This window comes from Saimiri boliviensis, chromosome 19, assembly GCF_048565385.1.
Source record: "Saimiri boliviensis isolate mSaiBol1 chromosome 19, mSaiBol1.pri, whole genome shotgun sequence".
In the NCBI taxonomy this organism is placed as follows: Eukaryota; Metazoa; Chordata; class Mammalia; order Primates; family Cebidae; genus Saimiri; species Saimiri boliviensis.
The window spans coordinates 33,509,532-33,527,425 of record NC_133467.1 but is presented as its reverse complement, the minus strand read 5'-3'; the positions used below and the strand labels follow the sequence as shown (position 1 = coordinate 33,527,425).

General features: G+C 42.0%; 2 protein-coding genes across 4 annotated transcripts in view; both read right to left on the bottom strand.

Annotated features, from left to right (window-relative positions):
• Positions 1-14,806, bottom strand: part of FCRL5 (Fc receptor like 5) — a 33,594-nt gene extending 18,788 nt beyond the window's left edge. Inside the window, exons 1-7 of one of the 3 annotated variants that reach the window (XM_039460079.2) lie at positions 14,604-14,806; positions 11,132-11,152; positions 9,739-9,984; positions 7,996-8,244; positions 7,443-7,727; positions 6,035-6,313; positions 2,299-2,577 (exon numbers count right to left, since the gene is read on the bottom strand). In XM_039460079.2, the coding sequence (XP_039316013.2) occupies positions 2,299-2,577; positions 6,035-6,313; positions 7,443-7,727; positions 7,996-8,244; positions 9,739-9,984; positions 11,132-11,152; positions 14,604-14,781 (1,537 nt within the window). In that variant the 5' untranslated portion in view covers positions 14,782-14,806. The remainder of the gene's footprint in view (positions 1-2,298; positions 2,578-6,034; positions 6,314-7,442; positions 7,728-7,995; positions 8,245-9,738; positions 9,985-11,131; positions 11,153-14,603) is intronic. The other 2 variants (XM_074389890.1, XM_074389891.1) reach the window with 2 other exon arrangements.
• The window catches only part of FCRL4 (Fc receptor like 4), a 52,874-nt gene continuing 49,652 nt past the window's right edge, over positions 14,673-17,894 (bottom strand). Inside the window, exon 13 of the mRNA XM_074389899.1 lies at positions 14,673-14,753. The gene's annotated coding sequence lies outside the window, so the exon portion shown is untranslated. The remainder of the gene's footprint in view (positions 14,754-17,894) is intronic.

Sequence of the window (17,894 nt, the reverse complement as noted above, 5' to 3'; positions counted from 1 at the left end):
CAATACAAATACAACCCTATTTGCATTTGAAGTTCCTCACAGTCTGTTTCTCTACTTTTCTGTGGTCATTCTTCTGGAAGAAGTGACCTACATTTATCATCTCTACTTCCTTATCTCATATCTCATGTGCATATTTTGTCCATTACAACTTGGTTTTTAGCCCTAATAATCTACTAAAGCTGATTTTTCTTGATTACAAATGTAGTTACAAGAATAATGCTGAAAATAAAATAGATGTTTGTTATAATGACACTATAGTGTCCGTAACTAAGTTCTGCTGTGTGTATATTTGTCACATATAATATGTAAACCTTTGTATGTATGCAGAGACTAATTTAATCATCACAACAATTCATTGAGGTAGGTGCTATCGTTGTCCTTGTTTCACAGATGAAGGTGCTGAGGTCCTAAGTGGTTGAGTCACACAGCTAGTAAGTGAAGAGGCAGCACCCAAACCGAGGTATTCTGGTCCTAGTCTGTGTATTTCTGCCAAAGAATACTTTGTGGCTAAATTGACTGGCTGTGATTCAGTTTTTATCTGTGATCATCTTGTAGCTTTGCCTTCTCCAAACCAGCTCACTCTCTCTTACTCAGACCACATTCTGGCCTTGGTGACAGTGGGACACACTCTCATAGTGTCTCTTTTCTCGGCCAGAGTCCTTCCTTCTCATATCCCATCTCCTCTACTGGGACTGGCCTAGGGGTTCTGTCCAACTGGACACTCTCTTGTTGGACCATCTCCTTTACTCCTGGCTGCTTCCCAAACTGGCTGCTCTATGACCCGTTTCTCACTGTGCTGCTGGAGTGGTTTTCCCCAACAATGAAACCATTCATGGAGCCCAGATTCCCCTGCAGATATGGCCCCAGCCCTTACTCTGCTTCTAAGTATGTTCTAACCATGTCTTCTTGCCCAACCTCATCCTGCATTTCTCCACTGTTCAGTCTATGCTGCAGTCATCAAGAACTGACCCCTACTCCAGTTCCTGGCTTGTGTCCTCCCTCCGTCACCACAATCCTCTTCTCCTGCAGGTCTCAATTCACATATGAGCTCTTCCAAAAATTTTTTTCTCACTTCCGAACTCAGGCTGGTGTGCCCCTCCATCTGTTCCTGCAGCCACCAGGGACTTCTATCCTAATGTTGATGTTTTCTCTATTGTCTGCATTTGCTATTAGCCCCGAAGAACCATGTGGGCCGGGGTGGGTTGGTCTAGTCTTAGATGCATTCTTAGATGTCAGTATAGTCTGGTCCATTGAATATATGCAATCAGTATTTATTAGGTAAAGAAATGAGCCATTGAATAGGACTTTGTACATCTCTGAGTGTGTTTGATCATGATGTCACTGTCTCCACTTAGGCCTCTGAATGTTAGGGGCACTGTTTTCTTTCTATGTTATTGGATGCCTCCCCCCAGCCTCCCAAGTCCTCTCTTTTATAATCTCACACATCCATGTTGGGGGGGTGGAGAGGGGCAACTAGATTCTTGTTTGTCTTCCAATCTGGTATTATTGTTTTATCAGAGAGAAAACTGAGGCTGCTTCTTTGTCCAGCTAAGACTGGACACTCTGTCACCAGCATAGGCCCAAATGACACTGTCTCCTTAAAACTTTGACCTGGCATTTAGCCATATATGGATGGTCCAAAACAGATCCAAGCTCAACAGAAACCTTTTTGACGTCCTATTTGACAGCTACCTGAATAGTCATGAGAGCATTAAGCCAAGCAAGCAGACGTAAAGCTGTCTCCTGGCCTGCCCCCAGCTCACCGCTGTCTGTGCCTTTCTTAATACTTCCCAATCAACCCTAAGGAAAAGCTTGAGCAAGAGGGATATGCTGGAGTTACTGTGATCCAGCTAGTTGTTATTGTATCTTACATGACTTTGCAGATGGTTATTCATTAATGTCTGATATTAACTGGACAGGGGACATTTCTGTGCTCCTGGGAACTGAAGCTGAGTCTATATCTACTAAGAACAATTTAGTGAATGAAAATCAGGCATCTAGTGGATGTACAGGACAAGTGGAGAGCACAAGAAAAGTACTTGGCCGCTCTGAATTTGATGAGCAGGGAAGAGAAAGCTGCTGCATCAATAGGAAGGGATGGGAAGGCATCCAGACTACAATGGGACAAGGCTCAAAGGGGCAGACAGCTGGTTCAGTGAGCCAGAGGGTGAAGGAGGACATTAGGTTGTCCCAAGGAAGAAACCCAGGAAACTGGAAGGTACGTGCAGAATTCTGAACGGCTGGGTGAGAGAGGACTCTTGGCCAGGGGTGTATGATTGGCAGGAACCCAGGGCTTACCAGTGATGAAGAGTTTCACAGCCTTACTGCGCTGGGGGCCACGGCCATTGTCAGCTGTGCAGTAGTAATTCCCTGAATGCTTTGCAGTCACAGAGAAGTTGATGACCACTCCTCCTGCAGAGTGGGCCGACCTACTCCCCAGGACGACATCCTCATGATAAAACTGGTACAGGATGGGGAGTGAACCTCTCTGGGCTTCACAATGAAGTGTCGCCTTGGCTCCCTCAAAATTCAGGTCCTCAACAGAGCCGAAGGTAAGGACAGGACGAGATACGGGGACTGCAAGAGAGAAAAAATTAGTCAAGATTTGATTCTGCCTCTTGCTATAGATCTGGTAAAAAGGTAAATAAATCTTGGGAGTCCCAAATCACTAAGCCAGAGAGAAAAGTCAAGCTGGGAACTGTGTCAGGCAAATCTGCCTTTCATTTTATTCCTTAATAGGATTGCCACAAAGACTTTTTAAAAAGCTACATACCTCCCTCACAATTTGTCCACTAAAAAATTTCTTTGTGGACCCCAAGATCTTTACTGTAAATGGTTCTGTCTTAACTGGTCCTGTTTTACCCTAACAATGTAAATTGAGAGCTGATTTTCACAGGTACAGGACAAAAGACAGAACTCTAAGTCACCCCTGCTGACAGGAGACAAATACATGCTGGTTGTTTCTTTGATTTTAAAATGCAGACTCACTGGGCTAGAGGAAGACAGAAGTGACTATTCCTCTACCCTCTTGTTAAATATAAATTGTGTATTCTGCTAAAGGCTTATCAAAGACTCAAAAGAATGAACACTTTGTCTCCTATTTACTCATACCTTTAAAAATTTCTCCAATGTCTGTCATTTCTCCTTTAAATATTAAAGCCCTCAGAATCATCTTTGGAGAAGGCAGGGGGCTGAATCTGCGGCACATGTCCTTAACCATGGCAAAATATACTTGACAAGTTGACTGAGACCTGTCTCAGATAGTTTTTAGTTCACACATTCAATATTTAGCCAGTGCAGATGATCAGTCTCCAGGCCACAGTCTCCAGGCTCCACCCACCCACAGGGTGACCGAACCACTTCCCAGGCTTCTCTCACCAGCTCTCCTGTCCTCCATGCTGCTCTTTCCCTGTCTGTTCCTTTTCCCTCAGACTTCTGTCTTTTCTCCTCTTCCAGCTCCCCTTGTTGTATGACCTGCCTCTCTTCTGCAGAGGAGATGTTGCTTTCAAGGAAGAATCCCCTTGTCTGGCCACCAGCCGACCCACACACCCTTACCTGCACCAGCTCCTCACTCCTTCCTGTGTCCTGAGACCACGGAACAACCCTCCTTGGCCTGCCCAGGGGCGGGGATCTTCTGTCTCTTGACCCTGTGCACACCTGCCTCTGTCCTAGATATAACATTCTTACCTCTACTGGCTTCTTGCAAACTCCATTTGCATGTGCTTAACCCTCTCCATGATAGAAAATAAGCAGACGATAGAAAAACAACCCTATTTGCATTTGAAGTTCCTCAGTCTGTTTCTCCACTTTTCTGTGGTCATTCTTCTGGAAGAAGTGAGCTGCATTTATCATCTCTACTTCCTTATCTCATATCTCATGTGCATAGTTTGTCCATTACAACTTGATCTGTATCCCCAACAATGTGCTATAGCTGATTTTCATGTTTCTGAATTTAATTATGATAATGATAAAAATAATAAAATAGACATCTGTTATAATGACACTATAGTGTCTGTAGCTAAGTTCTGGTGTGTGTGTATTTGTTGGATGTAGTTCATAAATATTTATGCGTATAGAGACACTAGTGTAATAATCACAACAATTCATTGATGTAGGTGCTATTGTTGTCCCTGTTTCACAGATGAAGGTGCTGAGGTCCTAAGTGGTTGAGTCACACAGCTAGTAAGTGAAGAGGCAGCACTCAAACCCAGGTATTCTGGTCCTAGTCTGTGTATTTCTGCCAAAGAATGTGGCTAAATTCACTGGCTGTGTCTCAGTTTTTATCTGTCATCATCTCTTAGCTTTGCCTTATCCAAACCAGCTCACTCTCTTCCGCTTAGAACACATTCTGGCCTTGGTGACAGTGGGACACACTCTCATAGTGCTTTTTTTCCTGACCAGAGTCCTTCCTTCTCATATCCCATCTCCTCTACTGGGACTGGCCTAGGGGTTCTGTCCAACTGGACACTCTCTTTTTGGACCCTCTCCTTTACTCCTGGCTGCTTCCCAAACTGGCTGCTCTATGACCCGTTTCTCACTGTGCTGCTGGAGTGGTTTTCCCCAACATTGAAACCATTCATGGAGCCCAGATTCCCCTGCAGATATGGCCCCAGCCCTTACTCTGCTTCTAAGTATGTTCTAACCATGTCTTCTTGCCCAACCTCATCCTGCATTTCTCCACTGTTCAGTCTATGCTGCAGTCATCAAGAACTGACCCCCACTCCAGTTCCTGGCTCGTGTTCTCCCTCCCTCACCACAGTCCTCTTCTCTTGCAGGTCTCAATTCACATATGAGCTCCTCTAAGAAATTGTTTCTCACTTTCCAGTTCAGATTTGCGTGCCTTTTTATCTGTTCCTGTAGCCACCAGGTATTTTTATCCTCAGATTGATGTTTTCCCTATTTCTTGTCTGCATTTGCTTTTAGCCTCTGAGAATCATGTGGGCAGGGCCAGCTTTGTCTAGCCTTAGATGCATCCTTGGCTGTCAGTACAGTCTGGTCCATGGAATATAAGTATCAGTATATATTAGGTGAAGAAAAAAAATGAGCCATTTAATAGGACTTTGTACATCTCTGAGTGTGTTTTGATCATGATGTCACTGTCTCCACTTAGGCCTCTGAATATTAGGGGCACTGTTCTTTTTCTGTGTTATTTGATGCCTCCCCCGGCTTCCCTGGTCCTCTCCTTAATCTCACACATTCATAGTGGGGATTGGATTCTTACTTGTCTTCCAAGTTTGTGTTAATGTTTTACAGGCGAGGAAACTGAGGGTGCTTCCAGGCCCAGCTGAGACTGGACTCTCTGTCTCCAGCATAGGCCCAAATCATGCTGTCTCCTTAAACATTGGACCTGACATTTAGCCACCCATGGATGATTCAAAACTTTGATCCAAAGCTCAGTGGAAATCTTTTTGATGTCATAACTATTTGACAGCCACATGAATAGCTGTGAGGGCATTACGCCAAGCAAGCAGAGGTGAAGCTGTCTCCTGGCCTGCCCCCAGCCCACTGCTGCCTGTGCTATTCTTGCCTACTCCCAAATCAACTCTAAAAAAGGCTTGAGCAAGAGGGACATGCTGGGGTAACTGTGATCCAGCTACTTGTCTTTGTGTCTTACATGTTTTTGCCCCTGGTTTATTGATTAATGTCTGATATTAACAGAACAGGAGATACTTCTGTGCTCCTGGAAATTGAGTCTGTATCTATTGAGAATAATGTAATGAGTGAAAATCAGGCATCTGGGGAACCACAAGACAAGTAGAGAACAAGAGAAAAGGACTTGTCTTCTCAGAAATTGGGGACCAGGGAAGAGAAAGCCACCGCACCATCAGATAGGGGTGTGAAGGCACCCAGACTGCAGTGTAACAAGGCTCAAGAGGCAGACAGCTAGTTCAGTGAGCCAGAGAGTGGAGGTGGACATTAGGTTGTCCCAAGGAAGAAGCAGAGGGAACTGGAAGGTGCATGCCGTTTTCTGAAGGGCTTAGTAAGAGAGGACTCTTGGCCAGGGGTGGATGATTGGCAGGAACCCAGGGCTTACCAGTGACAGAGAGTCTCACAGCCTTACTGCCCTGGGGGCCACGGCCACTGTTAGCTGTGCAGTAGTAGTTCCCTGAATGCTCTTCAGTCAGTAAGAAGCTGATAGATTCTCCGTTTGCAGAGCGGGCTGACTTGTGCTTCAGTAGGACATGCTCATGATAAAACTGGTACGAAGTGCCCTGAGAATATCCCTGGGTTTCACAGTGAAGTGTCACGTTGGTTCCCTCAAAATTCAGGGCGTCTTTAGGGCTGAGAGTGAGGACAGGAAGAGACATGGAGACTGAGGAAGAGAAAAAATTAGTCAAGAATTGCTTTTGCCTCTTACTGTAGATTTCAGGGCATGGTCAATGCAAATGCCCAGTCTCCAGTCTCCACCCTTACCTCACCATCATCAGAATCACACACCCTTACCTGTACCTACATCTGCTCCTTGCTCCTTCCCTCTGCCCTATGACTGTGGAAGGTTGTCCCTGGAGTGCCCGATTATTCCGAGTCCTCTTTCCCATTCCTGTTCATTTCTCCCTTGACTTGTGTTGGCCTCAGAGATTGATTTGCCATTGACAGTTTTTCCTTAAAGATTAGCATAGTCCTCTAGAGCTTTTTCCTCAGCTCCTACTCTCTCTCTTGGCCCAGACTGACTTTCTTTATTACAGGTGAGAAAACTGAGTCAGACAGAGACTAGGAGAACTGCCTGTGTAGGTTTTCAGGGCCAGCCAGGACCAGAGTTAGTGTTCTGACTCCTGGTCCGGTGATGATCACATTGTCTCCTTAGAAGTGGGCTTGGAGTTTGCCATGAGTGGAGGGGTGACACAGGGCTCCACATAAACTGTTTTGCCCTCATCACCATAATTACTACAGTAGCTTTGAGGTAAGGATGGTGCTGTATACTAGTAAGGGAGGTGATGTAATCTGGGATGCATATTTATAACCCGTAACTAGGGAATGGTAAGCCTCCAGAGTTACATATTTGGAGTAACTGTGATGTTGCTATCTGTTTTTGTATCCTACAGAAATTTTCACATTGGTTCTTGCCAGTAAGTAATGTTAATTGGGACAACAGATACCTCTGTACCCCAGAGTCAGAGAGCTCTGCCACAGCCCACAGCTTATCCCTGTGGGCCTAGAAGAAAAAAAAAAATGATGTCAGAGAAGAGAGCCCTGTGAGAGAAAAGAAAGAGTAGTATTCAATGGCATTGAAAGAAATAACATAGACCTTTCTTTCCTTGGATTTTCCTGGGTCTAAGCTCTTCTAAGATGTCCATAAGAGTAGGGGTCTCTTTGCTTGCACAACTCCCATTATTGCAGGTAAGGGTTCTTTCTACAGAGGCTGCTGACCCAAGCTGATGTACAGCTCTGTCCCACTTTTCCAGCCCTATCCTCAGCAAGCCTCAGGTCCCACCAATACTTACTCTGCACCTGTATCCAGGATCCTAGGCTGTCAGATATGATGCTGTGATTCACTGTTGCTGCCTTACACCGGTAGAACCCTGAATCTTCACTCCACATGGTAGCAATCTCCAAGTTTGGGGATCTGCTCCAGCCTGATCCCAGGGTCTGGCCATATCTGAAGAAGCGGAACTGGAGCTGGGCGTCTGACCTCTCTAGAGAGAGCTGGGTCTCACAGGTCAGGGTCACTGGGCTCCCACTGATGGGCTGGGAGGAGCTTGCTCTCAACACTGGGCGTGAAAACAGCTCTAGAGAGGAGAATCACAATAGTCCCAGAGCAATGAGGTTGGAATAGCTTTGGAGAGAAACACATTTCAAGCAGCAGCACATCCAGAAGTAGGGAAAGACAAGGATGCTATCAATCCCTAGCTTCTTTTTGCCCAAAGCACTGCTGTACTTCCTCTGGTCCTTGCAGGAATGTGCCCTGTGGCGCATCCTTTTCCTCCTCTTCTACCTCTATGAACCCAGGGAGTCTCCTTTTGACCAACTCACTTCACAAAATAATGAAGGCTTTACCTTGGACTTGGATTTCGACTCTGTTGGAAGAAACAGAGCAACACCCTCTCTTATGTCCAGTACAGCGATATTCACCATTATCCTTGAGACTTGCACGAGGAATATGGACATCAGAGCTTTTCTTAAGAAATGCTAGGACATTATCATCCTTGTAAATAGTATTCGGTGTTACTTCTTCCTTTGCCCGGCACCTCAGAACCACATAGTCTCCTTCAAACACAGAAAACGGAGCTTGCAGGATCAGCGAAGCTATGGGAAACACAACCGCAGTTACTTGGTTCATCTCATTGTTTCCCTTTTTATTGTTTTTCCAAGTAGATTTTATTTTAAAAGATGGGTTGGGAAAAAGAATTCTTAAAGTAATTATCATTTCATTTTTTTTTTCTGATTTAAAAATGAATGCATACACATTGAGAAAAGTTGAAAAGCAGAAATGTAAGTAAAATCACCTACCACCTCACCACCTGTATTTTGGCACATGTTTTTCCAGTTTTCTCTTCCACTTTCAAGTATTGAGAGTCCCTGTGTATTTTTTTTTATGAAATAAAAATTGTACTTGTAGATTTGATGACTTTCCTTTCACTTACTATGCTATGAACACTTTCCTACGTCATTAGTATCGTTACTGAACCTGATTTTTAATGTTCACAGTTTTTCTTCACTGGCGGTAACATAATTTTTTTAAATGAGTATTCTTTTTTTTTTTTAAACCAATTTAGGGTCTGCCGTTTTCAGGGATGTATGTCTATGATCGTTTCAGTAGGCAAATTTTTGAGAGGGTATGTTAAGTCAAAGAGCTTAAGCATTTTATTTATTCCTTGCTAGTACACTGCTTCTACTATGTTCAAGGATGCTATGACTTCAGTTTCAAAACAGGTGGCTTTAGGGCAAAAGAGTAAATGTCTCTTACTTCATCTTTCTTTCTCTGTATAGTTATCTGCCTGTGCATTATCTACCCATAAGAGTGAACAACCCTTCTGCCACATATTATTCCAAGGAAATAATATGACTTAAAACTATACATAGAGGCCGGGTACAGTGGCTCATACTTTTAATTCCAGCAGTTTAAGAGACCCAGGAGAGCAGGTAGCTTGAGCCCAGGGGTTCAGATTAGCCTAGGCAACATGGGGTAACCCCGTCTCTACTAGAAACACAAAAATTAGCCAGGCATTATGGTGGGCTCCTGTAGTCACACCTACTAGGGAGACTGAGGTGGGAGAATCACTTGAACCAGGGAGACGGAGGTTGCAGTGAGCCAAGATAGTGACACTGCACTCCTGCCTGGGCGACAGAGCGAGACTCCATCTCAAAAAACAAAACAAAAAAACTATACATAGATTCAGGAACCATTCAAATGAATTACTCCTCAGACTTTCTGTTACCTGAGAAGCTTGTAAAAAATACAAATTGCTGGGCCCCACTCCTATAGATTTTGATTCAATAAACATAGGGTAGGCCCTGAGTATCTGTATGATTAAAAAGCTGCCCAAATCAATCTTTAAGAACCACAGGTTTAGAGACATTAATCCACTCAAGTAAAAATTTTCTTCATTTTAATGTTTAAAGTTAAGCAGCTAATCCCATTCCCTGTCTGGTTGTATTCCAAGTTTTTTACTCTCTCCCTGTCTTACCAGAGTGTGAAATAAAATTGTCCACTCACGAAGGGTCTGAAGTCATAACAGCTAGAGAGAAATATGGGCTGAATTGATTTCTCAAGTCGGTGCGTCTTTCACGCTCTCTCACCTGAAGAGAAGACCAAGTGCACAGGGCTACTGAGCGAGGAGCCCTGGGCCTGGCATCTGTAATCTCCAGATTCTCGAACCTTGAGGGTATTTGCTAGAGTTTCTCTTGTTATTTCTTTCCCAAGGTACCATTTTGTTTTCTGTTGTGAGTAGAAGGGAAATCCCTTGCAAGTCAGAGTCACTGTCTCTCCTTCGAAGACTGTGGTCCATGGAGGCTGGAGGGAAATAATGGACTTGTGTGTCCTTGCTGAGGAGGAAAGAGAAAAGGAGTCTAAGGTGGAGGCGCCCGAAGGCCCAGCCTCAGGGCCTCCTGCTGCATAGCCTGGCCCTCACCTCACCTAAGGGAGAAATTGCCCAGGGGATGACAATGAGCAAAATGATTTCAGGAAGGTGACACCAGCTGGATTCACCATCAAACGTCACAGTTAAGTAGCCTTACATGGAAGGGGGTCCCAGAGAAAACCACCACTGCACTGCCATTTCATCATCTTCATACACTCACAAGAACCTCCAAAGGTGATGTTAAAATTACAATTTTGTACTTTCCCTAAAAGAATAAATCATATTATCTTAAGATTTGTCACTGAAAAAACCTTGGCAGCTCAACTTACTTAACATCTTCGTTTTGTAGATGATGATTCAAATGCCCAGAAAAATCCCATCATAGCTAATTGTGGCAGAGCAAGGAAGGGACAAGTCACTCACTGGCATCCAGAGGTGAGCAGGACAAGGTTACAGCTTTGGCACTGATTTGGACAAGGAGAGGGATTGTAGAGGGTTCTTGCTCTTCATAGGTTCTCAGTTATTCACTCTGAGCCAAAGGAATGGCAGGAAGAGCCAGAACTAATTAAATGTGGGATGCCAATGACTTGTCTTCTCCCCTATCTCCCCTTTCTGTGCCTTTCTTTTTTTTCAAGGACCCAATTGTTGGATTTTCTGTTCCCCACACATTTCCTGGAGGATTTTACTCCAAAGCTATAGAGAATGCAGCATTCCTGCTGACATCAGCACAGTGGGATGTTTTCAGAGGGATTTTTCTGGCTTGCTGATTGGAGAGGATCCTATCTTGAGTCCAGCATAATTGCCATGGAGTTGAAGATGTCCTTCCTGGCTAAGTGGAGTCTGTTGGCAATAACAGTAAATGCAGAGCCTAGCAAAGGCCAGGAGCTGCTTGTGCATTCACCACTTCACCCAGGAAGGGTCAGAGAGTGACCAGGCACTATCCTAGCCCTTGAGCAATGCCAAAAAACCAGGCATCACTTTGAAATCCCTGCTGACCTCAGCAAGAAAACAGGAGATATTAGAGAACTCAGGCAACCGTCACAGATGTTTTCTGTTCACTAGGAAGAGATACTCTTATCCAGAGACACTGAAGTGCTAAAGACAGAACTCACCAAGCTGTCTGCTGACAGGAGCTGCAAAAAAACAAGAGCCAGAGATGAGCGCAGAGCCAAGATTCTTTTGCTTTAAGATGATTCTCTTTTTTCCCCATGCATATATTACTTCTCCCATTAAAAATGCATTTTTAAAAAATCCAATAATTTTTCATCAAATGTTTATATATAAATACTAAGGTATGGTGCTTGGACCTTTAAAATAAACTTTAAAAATGGTATCTGCTGTTGAGAAGTTGGCTGGTGGAAAAATAGAAACACGATGTAAAGTAATATAATTATATCACAGGGTGTAAGTGCAATAACAGAAATACACAGGGGTATCTTGAGGGCATAAGGGCCACGTAGTCTAGTGTGTAGGATATATGTGTGTGTGTGTGTGTGTGTGTGTGTGTATAGAGTGTATGTTTGTTTGTATGTGTGTTGAAGAGGGCGGATGGATCTTGGAAGGTATCTGAAGGAGATGATACTTCAGAAAACTGGGAGTGAGAACATAAGAGTCTGCAGGTGGATGTTAGCTTTTGTGTGTGGTGAGAGGTGATGGGAAGGGCAATCAAGGCAGAAAGGGCACAGAGGTGGAGAAATGACATTGGTCCTCAGGAGTTGGGAGTGTTGGGGAAAATAAGATCAGAGAGACATACAGAGCCCCAGTAAATGGCTCTAATTTTATTTTAAAAGCCATAAGATGTCATGGAAAGGTTTCAAGGAGGAGATTGACAGGGTTAGAAGTTGAACTTTGATGGAACACTCTGTCACAGGACAGACTTCAGTGGGATACAATAACAAGGAGGGAGATTGATTAGAAGGCAGGGCAAGGAAATGGTCATGCATTACTTTGAGAGGCCCAGGTGAACAGATCACTTGAGCCCAGGAGTTCAAGATTAGCCTGGGGAACATGAGGTAACCCCATCTCTACTAAAAATACAAAAATGGCCACGCATTATGGCAGGCTCCTGTAGTCCCACCTATTAGGGAGACTAATAACAGAGTCCAAACTATACTCTCTTCATGAAATCATTGACTCCAAAGGCTTGTTATCCTGCCTACATTTTTTTTTTTTTTGAGACGAAGTCTCACTCTGTCACCCAGGCTGGAGTGCAGTAGCATGATCTTGGCTCACTGCAACCTCCGCTTCCCAGGTTTAGGCAATTCTCCTGCCTCAGCCTCCTGAGTAGCTGGGATTACAGGTGTGTGCCACCACTCTTAGCTAAGTTTTGTATTTTTATTAGAGACAGGGTTTCACCATGTTGGTCAGGCTGGTCTTGAACTCCTGGCCTCGTGATCCACCCGCTTCAGTCTCCCAAAGTGCTGGGATTACAGGCGTGAGCCACCGCACTCGGCCAATGCCTAATTTTTAAACAATCAACTGAGGCTTAGGTCGTTTAGACCTGATGCTCTGACCAAGAGATGGTAATGTTTAATTTTTTTCAGAGTATTTATCCAAAATGTTCTTCATTATCTGTTTATTTTCCCATCTCTAGAATGCAAGCTCACCATGTTGGTCAGGTTGGTCTTGAACTCCTGACCTCATGATCCACCCGCCTCAGCCTCCCAAAGTGCTGGGATTACAGGCGTGAGCCACCGCACCTGGCCCATGCCTAATCTTTAAACAATCAACTGAGGCTTAGGTCGTTTAGACCTGATGCTCTGACCAAGAGATGGTAATGTTTAATTTTTTTTCAGAGTATTTATCCAAAATGATCTTCATTATCTGTTTATTTTCCCATCTCTAGAATGCAAGCTCTATGAGACCTAGAGCTTTTCTTGTGTTCACCATATGTCCTCTAGGACCTGTAACAGTGCCTGCTATAGAAAAGATATTCCTTTAATATTCCCTAAATATATTTTTGTTGTATAATGAATTAATTAAAGAACTAGGTTAGTAATACAGAGATAGAAGGATGGAGATTTGAGAGCTGGATAATGAAGAGAGAGAGGACAGAAAACTGGCAGGTTTATAAATTGAGTAGATATTCTGCATAAGATTCACGTTTGATTTATTTATTCAGAGATTTTTGGAATGCCAGTCATACTCCAGGGCAAGGCAATAGAAATCCAGCAGTGAGTGAGAGACACATCATCCCTGTCCACATGAGACTGTTGGAGGCTTATCCAAACTTAAGTGTTTTACCGAGAACAAATTACTCACCATTCACCTGAATATTTTGATTTCCTTAGTCTTTGTATGGTTTTAAATGAAGCTACTATTTTTGTGAGTGCTGTCTATATGGTATGCATTTACATAGGTTATTTTATATAACCTTGTCAATAACCCTATGAGGTAAGCACTAGGATTAACCCCATTTTACAGGCCAGGAATCTGGTAGCTAGCAGGTGGCAGATTGAAGTTTTGAACCTGGATCCTGTTTGACCCCAGAGCCCATGTTATAAACTCTGCCCTCTCATTGAAAGGACCTGGCTAATGCTCACATTATGTGGGTGCCACACTGAGATGTGTTCCTACCTCAGGAATTATAGTCTATGCACTTTACAACTTTGGGGTCCTCTTTTCTTGTATCATGCCCACTCCATTTCTACTCCTCTAGCTCCTAACTCACCTCTAAGTTTCATGAAGTCTTTACTAGCTATTTTGCTTATAGTTTATTGTCTGCCTACAGCATTCATTGGTAACTTGTCCTGAACAATTATTTAACTGGGATCTTGTTGCATAGCTGTTTGAAAACACACTGGCCTTGTTGGGAGCCCTTCTATGTCATGACCTTCCTGAGCATAGACATGGTGCCTCCTATGGACTCTTACTGTTTAGCACCTGGTACAATACTGCGCATAGCTATTACTAAACATATTTGCTGAAAAAATATACATACTTAATTCTAATATTTAAACTTTCGTAAAAACCAACCAGTTGGCACCTATGAATTGATAGAGACTTATTCATACCCACAGGCACAAAGAGAAAGTCATATGCTTTAGATTTGTCCTTGCTTTGCCCACCTACCCCTCTCCAACCTCCCCCACTCCGTTTCTTAATCAGCCAGTCGCTGCAGTGGTTTGCGATTGTGTCCAAAAGAAACAGGTGTCTTTCCTGTTAGAAACCTTGCCCTCTCATGCTCAGGGCCAGGATCTGGCCTTGTCATACAAGAAGTAAATCCATCTCCTCTGCGGAGAGGAGAGTAGGCTCTTCCATAAATGAGACAATATGAAAAAACAAACATGAAACATTTTCCAGCCTTTATGAAGTACTTTTTGAAGAAAAAAAATTAATGAAATTTTAAGTGTCATGGTTACTATGGTTTCCTCTGCTGTAAGATTGAAGGTTTCTTCCAACTGTGACCATTTTCTTCACCCTCAATAGAAAGCCCTGAGCTACAGAGTAAAATTCAAAAATCTAGTCTCTTCCTGTAGGAAAGATTCTATCAGCAGGGGTTGAGCCCCAAGAAAGAACCAGACCTGCGGTGGAGAGAAGCTGTCTCAACCCCACTCAGGGCCCATGTTGAGCCCGTTTACTCACCCAGGAGCAGTAATGTCACCCCCAGCAGCATGAAGACCTGGACCACCAAAGGCTGAGACCAAAAGAGAAGTTTCATCAGGAATAACCGGTTTGGACTTGATCTTACAGTCAGGACACGGCACACCAGCTCCAGGGAGCATATCTGAGAAGCTACACTTTCAAAAAGAGCAGAATGCATTAGTGAATTAGAAAAAAGGAAGTGGAAGTACTCATATTCAATTACGAATCAAAGTTTCCTGCCCGATGATCAAAGAAGGAAAAAAGAAGTTAAGGTTTTAAAAAATCACATACCCTTGACCCCACATTTCTGCTAGTGGGAAATTACCCTGAAGGAAGCATCTGAAGAGAGTTCTCTAAGAACTTTTATTATAGCGTTCATTATTGCCCAAACACTGGGCACAAAGCTTAAAAACCATGCTACGGGAACTGTTTAAGAATATTCTGATTCATCTGTGCAATGACAAGCAATCATTAAAAAATAAGGTAAATCAGGATATACTAAGAAGGCAAGACCACCCTGTTTGATGTGAAGAGGAAAAAAGTGATATATAGATTGGTTTTGTAGTATTATCCCATTGGGTAGATATAAAAAATAGGATACATGTATATATCAACTCTTTTAAGTATACTTTCTTCTTTTCCTGGAAAGTACACCCAAAAATATTGATTATGCTTGAAGAGCAATAGGTGGGAAAAATACATCTAATTTTATATATTTCTGTACTGTCTGATTTTTTTTAAAAAAATTACCATGTGAATGTATAGCTTTTATAATTTTCTTAAAGTCAAGTTTCCATCCTGGTATACTGGTCAACAGAGGTTCCTAAGACATTAGCTGCCATGAGGAGTGCCAGTTTCTTTCTTTCAAAAATTTTCCCCACCCTTTCTCTCTGGGCCCATACGTTGGTCTTCCTAAGGAGGCATTTAATTTTATATCTACAAATTTTACATCACCTTAAGTGTGTTATGTCACATCTAATCCACTGCATCCTGAGGCAAGAAAACCATACAGGGGTTACAGGGGTGAATAGAGTTGAATCCATCTAAGTCCAGGAGGAGAACTTCAAAGGGAACACAGAGTCTTTACCTATTTCTGGTGCTAAAATAAATAGTGCTGCTATGAACATTCTTGTATACATTTCTTGGGGCACGTGCACATACAATTCTATTGGGTATCTACCTGGGAGTGGAATTCCTGGCTCATAAAGAATGGATATTTTCAGTTTAGCAAGTACAACCAAATTATTTTCCAAAGTGGTTGTGTCAATTTACACCACACCCGCCAACCAATGTATGAGAGTTATCATTGTTCTAAAATTCTTGCTGACACTGATATTATCATCTAGTAAAATCCGGCCATTCTGCTAGAATTATCTCAATGTGGTTTTAATTTTTATGTCTGGTGAATTTGAGACTGAGCATTTTTTCATAGTCCAATTAGTGATGTAGATATCCTTTTTATGTGCAATCTCTGTTCAAATCTTTCCTCATTTTTCTCTTAACTTTACTCTTTCTTTTCCTGTTTTGTAGGTATTTTAAACTGTGAATATAAACCCTTCGTTGGATATATGTATTGTAGATGTCTTCCCTCAATCTGTAACTTGCTTCCTTGCTCATCGATAGTGCCTTCTGATGAACAACTGTTCTAATTTTGACATAGTTCAGTTTATCAATCTTTTCCTTCATGGTTAGAAATTTTTGCATCCCTTTTAAGAAATTTTGTCCACTCCAAGGTCATAAAGATGTTCTCTCAGGTTATCTTCTAGAAACTTTATTATTATTATTATTTTTACCATTGAGTTTATATTTATAATAGCATTGCAATTGATTTTTGTGTATAGTATGAATATTTCTATTCACTTTTAATGTAAATATAGGTAATTTCCCCAGCCCTATTGATTGAAAGTTGATTTTTTTCCCACAGTACAGTGCCATTTCACCTTTGTCTATAAAACAAAAAGCCATGCAAGTCTATTCTTGGAAACTCCTTTCTTGCTCATTATTCTGTCTATCCTCATGCCGATATGACACTGTTCTGATTATTGTTGTTTTATAATAACTCTTATTAACTGGTAGTTAAAGTCATAACTTTTATTAACTGGTAGTTTAAGTCATAAAATGCTGTTCTTCAAAATTGTTATGGCTATTTTTGGCTCTTCGAATTTTTCTATGCATTTGAAAATCACCTTGTAAATTCCTGCCCCCTCTCTCCCAAAAGCCTAGTAGACTTTTAATAACTGGGATTGCACTGGATTTATAAATTAATTTGCATAAATTAGAAAAGATTGAGTCTCCCAGTCCATAAACATAAAATATACCCTCATTTATTTAGGTCAACTTGACATTCTTTCAGTAATTTTCTGGAGTTTTGTCTGTAGAAAGTACATTTTTTGTTAGGTTTATCCTTAGGTTATTGATATGTTTTTGATGAGATTGTAAGTGACATTATCAGATTTTTTTCTAATGTATATTGGTATGTAGAAATACAGTAGTTTTTTGTTTTATTGACCTTCATTTTTATTTTTTTGAGATGAAGTTTCCCTCTTGTCCCCCAGGCTGGAGTGCAGTGGCACGATCTTGGCTCACTGCAACCTCTACTTCCCAGTTCAAGCAATTCTTCTGCCACAGCCTCCAGAGTAGCTGGGATTACAGGCATCTGCCACCACGCCCAGCTAATTTTTGTATATTTAGTAGAGATAGGGTTTCACCATGTTGGCCAGGCTGGTCTTGAACTCCTGACCTCAAGTGATCTGCTCACCTTGGCCTCCCAAAGTGCTAGGATTACAGGTGTGAGCCACCATGCCTGGCCTTGCTGACCTTTTAATATCTACTATAATTGCTGAATTTATTTATTGATTCTAATAGTTTAGGTTCTTTTAGATTTCATGCATACACAATCATATCATGATAGTTGTATTCATTATTTTTAAAACTTAAATGTCCTTTTCCCTCACTTATTGTACTGACTAGGCACTCAAACATGATACTAAAGAGAAGTGGTAATATCAGGCATCCTGTTGTAGTCTCACAGAAAAAGCTCTTTATATTTCAATATTAAATATGGTATTTTTGTAAGTTTTTTAGGTAAATACTGTTTATCAGGTTAAATACCTTTCCTTATATTTCTAATTTGCTAAGATTTTTTCATTTTTTAAAAAATAATGGATGCTATTTCAGTAACTATCTTTATTGCCTCTATTAATATGATCATATGATCATTTACTTTTATTGTCAATGTGGTAAATTACATTGATGATTACAAATATAAAATCAACTGTGCATTACAACTTG